The sequence below is a fragment of the Gymnogyps californianus genome, chromosome 26 (genome assembly GCF_018139145.2).
Source record: "Gymnogyps californianus isolate 813 chromosome 26, ASM1813914v2, whole genome shotgun sequence".
NCBI classification, from domain to species: Eukaryota; Metazoa; Chordata; class Aves; order Accipitriformes; family Cathartidae; genus Gymnogyps; species Gymnogyps californianus.
Window position 1 is genome coordinate 1,930,174 of NC_059496.1, and position 9,860 is coordinate 1,940,033.

At 47.3% G+C, this 9,860-nt stretch overlaps 1 protein-coding gene across 1 annotated transcript; it reads right to left on the reverse strand.

Moving 5' to 3' along the window:
- Window positions 1–6,738: 6,738 nt before the first annotated feature.
- Window positions 6,739–7,684, reverse strand: LOC127026033 (olfactory receptor 49-like). The gene is given in 2 exon segments (XM_050911148.1): window positions 6,739–6,952; window positions 6,954–7,684. Coding segments are annotated over 2 exon segments (945 nt in total).
- Window positions 7,685–9,860: the final 2,176 nt, after the last annotated feature.

Here is a 9,860-nt window from a genome sequence, read left to right on the forward strand (position 1 = left end):
GGTAGAGAATGAGAAAAAAGTAGTGGAGGAGAAAGAGGAAGAGGATGAGCAGGAACATGAGGAAGAAGAGAAAGAGGAGGTTGAGAGGGAGAAAGAGGAGGAGAAACAGGAAGGGAAAGGAGGCAGAAGAAACCACAAAGAAGAGGAAAGAGGAGGAGGAAAGGGAAGAACAGGAGGAAAAGGAAGAAGAGGAAAAGGAGAAAGAAGAGGATCAGGAGGAGGAGGAGGAAAAACAGATGATGGAAGAGGAGGAAGAGGAGGATGATCAGAAGGAAGAAAAGGAGAACTAGGAGGAAGATGAAAAAGAAGAAGAGGACAGGAAGAAAAGAACAACGAAGACAAAGGTGAGAAGGATAAAAAGGAGGAGTAAAAGGAGGAGAAGGAGTTGGATGAACAAGAACAGCACAGCAGAAGTGTAAACAGAAGGAAGAGCAGGAAGGAGAAGGAACAGGACCAGGAAGAAACCAAAGGAGGAGGAGGGGAAAAGAGAAGAATGAAGAGGGGGAAAAAAGGAAGAAAGCCAAAGAGCAGGAGGAGGAGGAGGAACAGGAAGACCATAAACAACCCAAAGAGGAGGAGGAAGAATATAAGCAACAGGAAAAGAGGAGGAGGAGGAAACAGGAGGAGAAGAAGGTGTAGCAAGCACCAGGAAGAGAAGGCAAAAGGAAGAGTGTGGGAATCCGTAGGGAGTTTTGCGAGCAGCCTTGAACAATTAGACATAGCCTTGAAAGACATAGAATAAGGGGTAAATAAGTGATAAAGCAGGTGTGCAGAAAAGAAGCTGAAGACTGAAATAACTTGGAAAACAGATAAGAGACCGAAGCCAGAAGACGTGTGTCTTGCTCGACAGCACCAATCAGAAGCTTAGCCGCAGCGCGTGAACAGAAGGTATTAACTAATCATGGAACAAGCCTGAGCGCGTGGACAGCTAATAAATCTATATAAGTACAAATTTGTAAACAATAAAGGCCTTTTGGTTTTACCCGCACCAGAGTCCGTGAACCATCCCTACAGAAGAGGACGGGAGAAGGCACTAAGAAGAAGAGGAGGAGAAGGAGACAGGAAGAGGAAGAAGATGAGGAGGAGGTAACAGGAGGAGAAGGAGGAGGGAGAGGAGAAGGCAACAAAAGGAGGAGGCAACAGGAGGAGGTAACGGAGGAGGAGGAGAGGAGGAGGAGGAAAAAGAGGGAAAAAAAGGCAACAGGAGGCCACAAGAGCATGAGGACAAAAAGGCAACATGAGGAACAGGAGGCAACAGGAGGCAACAGGAGGAAGAAGTAGCAAGAGTCAAGTGGAGGCAAGAGGAGGAGGAAAAGGAGGAAGCAACAGGAAGCAAGAAGAGGTAACAGGAGGATGATTCAACAGGAGGAAACAGGAGGCAACAGAAAGAGGAGGAAGAAGAGGAGGAAGAGGAGGAAGAAGAAATAGGAGGATGAGGAGGCAACAGGAGGTAGGAGGAGTCAACATTAAGAGGAGGAAGAGGAGGAAGTGGCAACCGGATGCAACAGGAGAGAACGGGAGGAGGATGAAGCAACAGGGGGCAAAAGGAGGCAAGAGGAGGCAAGAGGAGGCAAGAGGAGGCAAGTGGAGGAGGGGGCAACCAGAGGCAGCAATAGGAGGAGGAAACAGGAGGCAAGAGGAGGCAAGAAAGGGCAACAGGAAAGAAGAGGAGGAGGAGGACACAGGAGATCAGGATGCAACAAGAGGAGGAGGATGCAATGGAAGGAAACAGAAGAAGGAGAAAGAGGAGGAAAAGGAGGACAGAGGGAGTAACAGGAGGCAAGAGGAGGAGGAGAAGAAGGAGTAGTCAACAAGATACAACAAGATGAAAGAGATACAACAGGATGAAAGAGAAGGCAACAGGAGGAGGAGGATGCAAGAGAAAGAAACAGGAGCCAAAAGGAGGAGGAGGAGGAAGAAGCCATAGGAGGCAACAGAAGGAAAGAGGAGACAAAATGAGTAGGAGGAAAAGGCAACAAGAGGGATCCAGAGGCAACAGGAAGAGGAGGAGAAACAGGAGTCCACACGAGGGAATAGGAGGAGGAGGGCAAAAGAGGAGGAGGAGGAGGGAACAAGGGGCAACAGGAGAGGAGGAGGAGGCAACAGAAGGAAACAGGAGGAGTAGACAACAGGAAGCAACAGGAGGAGGAGGCAACAGGAGGAGGAGGCAACAGAAAGACGGGAGACAAGAGAAGGAGGAGGCAACAAGTGGCAAGAGAAACCAACAGGAGGAGGTAGATGAGGAAGCAAGAGGAGGAAAGGAGTCAGCAGGAGGGAAGAGGAGAGGAGGAGGAGGAGGAGGCAAGAGGATGCAAATGGAGTAGGAGGCAACAAGAGACCAAGAGGCAACAAGAGACAACAAGAGGCAACAAGAGGAGGAGTAAACAGGAGGCAAGAGGAGGAGGAGGAAAATGGAGGCAAGAGCAGGATGAGGGAAAGGAGGCAACAGGAGGAAAGAGGAACCAACAGGAGAGAGAGCAGGAAGAGGCAACAGGAGGCAACAGGAGGTGAAGGGAGACACAACAAGAAAAAACAGGAGGCAACTTGAGGGAGAGGCAATAGGAGGAATCAGGAGGAGGAGGCAACAGGAGGCAACAGCAGGCAAGAGAAGGGGCAACAGAAGGAACCAGGAGGCAATAAAAGGAGGAGGAGGAAGAGGCAACAGGAGCAACAGAAGGCAACAAGAAGAGGGGAGGAGAAGGAGGAAAGAGGAGGAGGAGGCAAAAGGAGGAAACAGGAGACCACCGGAGGAGGAGACAACAGGAGGCAACAGGAGGAGGAGAAGGCAGAGGAGGTGAAGAAGCAACAGGAGGCAACAGAAGGCAACAGGAAGAAGAGGCTAGAGGAGTTTAGCTGGATGATCAGGCCCAGATGTTCTCGGGGTATGGAGTCTTCCTGCAACCAGTCACTAGCAACATCCCTGAGTGACCAGCACTTCGGCCAACACTGTGGAACATCTTTATTATCTCCCGGTATGATGGGATGGAGCTCACCTTCAGCTCCTCTGTGGATGATGGCAAGCTGGGGGGAGCCTTTTAGCTACCTCATCTACTTCAACCTGCCTCGAGCAGGAGAGTCAGAGAAGAAGTATTCAAGTCCCTTCCAACCTGAGTTATTCTGTCATGCAAGATCTTTCCTTTGGAGAGTTCATTGAAGGTAGAATAGGCAGAGGAAGGAGAAAAGACAGAGAGCAGAAGGAGAGAGAGAAAAATTGCCAATAAATACAGCAGTTCCTCTGAGCAATGTTTCTCCATTTGAACCATTGGTAACAAAATGTATTGTGCTAAGTGGCTGCATAAAACTCTTTCCATAGAGCAATAATTAGCTTGCTAGTACATACCCTTGGTGCTGCTAATAAAAAGCTATGAAAAAATAATGAAAGTTTCATTAAAAACCTAGCAATGCTGGAAATGAAGACTTTTTCAGCTATTACATTGAGTTCTTTTATGCGAAGTTACACGTTTTTTTTGGAAAATCTACATTCAGGGCTTGATTCAGTTATCCACACAGGGGTGGCCACTGCCCTGGGGTAGCTGAAGCACCCCTGTGTCCAGGACATATGGGAGCCCTTCTGGAGCACGAGCTGGTATGCAGGCAGAGTACCTCAGAGGTGGTGGAGGCATCGCCTGCCTCCAGCACTGCTGGGCAGGCTGAGCAGGAACCTCTACAGCACAGCAGCACATGCTTGGCTGTGAGGTCCCTCCTGACTGGCCAGCAGTGGGGAGAAAGATACTTGCAGTCTTGAAAGCCATTACAATATTGTCCCCAACAAGATGAAAGCTTTGGGAGGTCAGGGGTAGCTGGGACAAGAGAGATGGAGATTTGGGGGAGGGAAGAGGGGTTTGGCCAACAGAGAGGAAAGATTTTGAAGAGGAAAGATGTGTTCAGGTAATTTTGATGCCACTGCAACACTGACTGTGAAAACATTCATGTTAGGCCTTTACCCTGTTTCTAACCAGGAACCTTAAGCCCTAATCCTCCCCTAAACTCTACCCTTCACCCTGACAGGAATCCACTACTCTAATCCCTAACCTCAAACCTTACCTCTAAACCAAAGCCCAAACCCATAAACTCTTACTCTCACCCTATTACTCACTCTCATTCCTAGCTTCTATCCCTAACATTAAAATGCTAGCCTTGACCCTAACCCTCACCCCAGCCCTACACCAAACCCTAATCCACAAAGCAACCACAAAGCAAGCCCATACCCTAACACTAACTAGACTCAGGGCCAAATACACCATGGGCTCATTAAAATACAGAAAGGCCTAACGAGCTATTTCTCCTCCTGTAATTTTCTTCAGGTCTTCAAGACCTGTACAGCTAATTGGAATCATTTCATAGTAGGATTAAAGAGGAAGATTTCAAAGTGCACCTAATAAAAAATACATTTTTTTAAACATTCTATTTTATTAATTTCAGTTTAGAGAAGAGGTGATAGCAGCGTTCTCCAATTGATGTTGATGCAGAGTGTCTCCTCAGGAGGTCTGGGCAGGCAGGAAAAGCAGTCCCTTGAGGTCTGACACTGTATGGACAACCTTGCTCCTCACCTCCCCAGCCTCCCCATTTCTGTCACTGGCCGCCTGGGACTTGCTTCACTTTGCCTTCCATCAGACTTCTCTGAACTCTGGGAGCTGAATGTTACAGCTCCTTGCCCCATCTCCCACCTGCTTTCCTTAGAGAACTGGCTGCACACAGGCACAGAAGCATTTTTCCTGTTTGCAAGCAAAGAAAGTAAAGCATGATAAAGTTTCCTAAACAATAAAACACCTCCTGACGCATATGCTAAGTACAGGATATCTCTACTGAGGTGCCTTTCTACAAGGATGATCTTATGAGAAATGTTCTAGACAGACAGACACAAAACAGCAGATATAAACATAAGGAAAAGAATTGGCTAAAGAGACAACTAGACTCCTGAAAGTCAGGCAAGCTTTAACTCCCTGAAGCTCAAAGCAGCAGCAAGGTGAGAGGTATCTGAATGAACAAAGAGTAAAGGAGGAGAAAACTGGAGAATAATGGAAAGGGCCTTTGTCTAGACAGTCTACTGAAAGATGACTTCAGAAATGGTCATTGTATCAGGACAGGGGAAAGTAAGTGAAAGATCAGAGAAATTAAACACAGCGTATCACAGGCAGAATAGTGGTAATGAAGCCGCAGGGAAAGATCGATATTTCTGTGGAATATCGCTTTTGAAAGGTCATGGGATTGGTAGAGGTGTCTTGTGAGTGAGGACAAGCAAATGTTGCACCCATCTTTGAAAGAGGCCAAAAGTGCCACCCAGGGATCCACAGGCTGTACAAGCTCATCTTGGTGAGGACTAAGCCATCGATATCTCTTGGGTGACATTTCTGGGACCTTTAAAGAGAAGAAGGTGTCCAAAAGCAGTCAGCATGAACTTTCAAAGGGTAAATCCTGCCTCACCAATCTGACTGCCTTCATGAGGAAGTAATGGCATTTGTGCAGGAGGGGAGAATAGCGGCTGTTGTTCACCGCAACTTCAGCAAGATTTTGACATGGTCTCCCTCGATATTCTTGTACCCAAGTTAGGCCATTACAGTCTGGAAGGGCAGACAAACAGATAGGTAAAACACCAGTTGGAGGATCAGGCTGAGAGTGCAATGGTGAAGGGGTCATACCCTACCTGGAGACCACTGGGACATACTGGGGCATGATGGGGCAGCACAGGAAACTCTGCTGGGCCCTGTGCAGTTTAACAGCTGTATGCATGACCCAGAGGAGGCAACTCTCACCATGTTTAGCAAGAACAAATGCCCGATTCTGCACCTGGGAGGAAACAATGCCAGGCACAAGTATGGGCTGGGAAAGGAGTGGCTGGAGAGCAGCCCTGCAGAAAGGGATCTGGGGGTGCTGGTCGACAGCAGGCTCAATAGGAGTCAGCAGCGTGCCCTGGCAGCCAAGAGGGCAAACCGCATCCTGGGTGCATCAAACACAGTATAACCAGCCGGTCAAAAGAGGTGATTATTCCGCTGGATTCAGCATTGGTGCGGCCTCACCTTGAGTCCTGTGTGCAGTTCTGGGCCCCACCATTTTGAAAGGATGTTAAGATACTTGAATGTGTCCAGAGGAGGGCAACCAAGCTGGTGAAAGGGCTGGAAGGAATGTCCTGTGAGGAACGGCTGAGGACACTGGGCTTGGCTAGTTTGGAGAAAAGGAGGCTGAGGGGCGACCTCATTGCTCTCTACAGCTTCCTGAGGAGGGGAAGTGGAGAGGGAGGTGCTGATCTCTTCTCCCTGGCATCCAGGGACAGGACGCGTGGGAATGGTTCAAAGCTGCGCCATGGGAGGTTTAGACTGGACGTTAGGAAGCATTTCTTTTTCACACCTGGACAACGGGCTGATGGCTCTCCCAGGGCAGCCCTGGAAGGAGCTGGGACAAGGTGTTCATTCCTCAGGAGCCTGTAATTTGGGTTCCCACCTGCCACTGTGCCTCTGTGCTCTTCTCAGGTTGTGGAGATGGGTTCTTGATGAGCTGGTGGCTCTCCTGTGATGGGCCTGGGAGCAGCTGGGGCAGGGTATTAACTGAGTTACTCCTCCTGCCATTGTCAGTGCTTCTTTTGTGTGTGCAGATGAGCTTCTTATCGCTTAACCTAACACAATCCAACAAGAACATAAATCTCCTGAGGCATCTGTATTTGGAGGTTACATACATATGCATTGGTATTGCTTAACATATGAGAGCAGATCATTGGAATTGCTGTCCAGAAATGCACCAGGATTAGGGGAAAAGCTGCTTTGTTGCACGGGCAATGGCTTGATTCAGGGCCAGTATCACAGTCTTGTTTCTAAGACTGTAGATGAACGGATTTAAGAATGGGTACAGGACAGTGTTCAGCAAAGCTACAACTCTGTTTGTCTCCAAGGAAACATCTTCTGAAGGACGCACATAGAGAGCAATGCAGCTCCCATATGCAACGGCCAAGGTGTGAGATGGAAGAACAGGTAGTAAAAGCTTTTTTCCTCCCAGAGGCTGCTGGAAGGTGTAGAATACAGAAAAGGATGCCCATGTAAAATGCCAGAGTTAAACATAAGGAACCCAGTATGACCAATGATGATAAAGCAGAGTCTATTTTCCAAAGCAGGCTGGTGTCAGAGCAGGACAATTTGAATAAGGGCGAGTTGTCACAAAAAAAATGGTGGATCTTGTTTGAGCCACAGAAAGTCAGCTTGTAGAGGAGGACCAGATGGTAACTCGAGAGTGTGATGCCTATGACCCAAGCAGCAACAACCAGGTGGATGCAGAGCTGAGGCTTCATGATGGCAGCATAATGCAAAGGCTGGCAGATGGCAACATAACAGTCAAAGGACATGACAACAAGTAGAACAAGCTCTGTATAGCCCAGGGCAAAATAGAAATAGCATTGGGCAAAGCAGGTGCTTAGTGAGATTGTTCTCCTACCAGAACTCAGGATCACAAACAATTTGATGCTTGTGGAGGATGTAAACCAGATTTCCAGGAAGGACAGATTGCTGATGAAAAAGTACATGGGGGTTTGCAGGCGGTGATCCACACACACGAGGAAGATGATGGTTGCATTCCCCATCACTGTTGTCAGGTATATGAGCAGAAGGACCAGAGAGAGAAAGAGCTGTAGGCTTTGATCAAGCCCCGAGAAACCCTCTAGGATGAACTCAGTAACTGCAGTTTCATTTTCTGCTCCCATGCTGAATTTCAGTTCATCCTGCCGAGACAGGAACATGGCAAAAAGCAAGTGTGATAATTTCACAGTCTGGATGAAAAGTTCTGTCCTTCCTTTTCTGCTTCTTTCCTTTCCCGCAATCTTCCTATATAACACACAGAGAGAGAGTCCTTCAAGCATTGCTCACACCCTGATTTTTATGTTTTACATTTCAGTTAGAGTCCTCAGAGCATTTCCTGTCTTCTTTCTACCTTTTTCAAACACTCACAAAGGATTCTTTCTCCAGGACAGAAGATTTTAAAGAGGCTGTTAGCTATTTCACCCCATTCCTGGGAAATTCCAAATTCACTCAGACCTATTGCAAACATCTGTCACACCTCTGTGCCAAACTCATCTCTTCTATTGCACAAATGCTAAACCATCAAATCAAATCAAATCAAACCAAACCAAATATGTATGTTGAAAGCTATTCTTTCTACTTTTCAGTACTTGCCTTTTTGGACTAGGAATCCCTGAGAATCTGTTGATTTCAAAAGAAGTAATGTCAAGTATCTCTTCTGTAATGCCCTGCTTTCTTCCACAGCTTCTTGCTCTCTGTTTCTTCAGCAAAGGGGGAGGGGGTAGAAGAGGGACCAAGTATAACTTGCCTTCTTTAGTACTCGAAATAATGACTGAAATTTATTACGGTTCCACACAGTCTCATCTGACATCCGTCTGCACTGAAATGCCGTTGTTTCGAAACAGCTGCTCATTGCTATGACTATCAAATGTCCTGACCTAAAGGCAGAGCAAGAGAAGAGTGTCTGCAAGAGATTTGTAACCTTTCTTTTGCATGCCAGTTATAGGTTGGGAGGACCAGCCTCTAGCGTTTTCTCTTGTCTCCACTGACTGCAGAGGGAGCCTTGAGAAAACAAGTTCTCACAGGCACCTGCAGCAAAGTAGATGAAACTCACTATTCAAGTCTCAAATCTCTGATTTATTATTATTTTTTAACATCAAAATACTTATCTAACAGAAGGAAGCACAAGAAGAATCTATGCAATAAAGACTGATGTTTTTCCCTTCATCTTTACATTTGTTTGTAGACCTAGATAGGAGCAGAGCAGATGGCTCCAGACCCAGGATGATTCCAAATGCAAGGGGAGGAGAGGGAGGGGAGGGAGGGAGGGTTTGAAGGAGTGAAACAAAGCTTCTCCACAGACTGTGTTGTCCCCTCAGGCTCTGTCCCAGGGCACAATGGGTAGCATTTACACAAGGAGTCAAATGAGAAGTTCAGTATAGGGCAGCGCTCCATGTTTGAATTGACATTTTAGCTTGGGGCTCAGGCTAGTCTTAGATCCCAAATGCCCGGCGTGTTCTTTGCCTCTAGTCTGGCATAGGGGAATCTCTGCACTGGGTTCGTCCGGAAAACTTTCTGAGACTAAGCCGCTGGCTGTATTTGAGCAAAAGCTCAAGCTCAGTCACCTACAGCAGTAGGAGCACAGTGAATCAGTGAATCAGAGGTGGCAGTCCCAGTTTCCATTGTCTGGGTCAGTTCAAACACTCAAAGGGTTGTGTCTTCTGACTCTGTTGGCTGACACCTACGTTATCTAAAACTATTCTTCTCCTGAATGCACTTCCTTAGAGGAACCTGCACATTTGCAGACAGCTTACAACAAAGCAACTTCTCTTCAGGCTTCACAAGGTCAAACATGCCGCTAGCATTTGCGACAGTGAGTGAAGAAATATAGGATATGCAGGTGAAAGGATATGCAGGTGAAGAAGGCCTTATTGTGGCTTTGCACAGAGGTTATCCTCAGGATGATGCATATAATGTAGGCATAAAGCACAGAAGACAGTGTGAAGGAGCTCAGCAACACAGCAGAGGAGAGAGCAATGCTCATGTTTCATAGGAGCTGGTGCCCATGCTGGCTGCTCTCAGCAAAGGATGATGCTGCAGAAGAAGCAGTCTCTACATTGGGCACAGAGGGTCTAATGGCATAGAAGACGGTGGGGCTGAGCATGGATGGAGATGCCATTCCCCAGCAGCTAAAGATGAGCATGGAGCACAACCAGGAGTTCGTAAGGACAGAGTAGTGTGAGGGGTTGCAAATGGCCATGCAGCAATCGAAACACATCACAACACATAGGTTGTAGAGATATAAACTATGCCAATACAAATTGAGAAGATCCTCTGAGCAATGTTTCTCCACTCAAACCA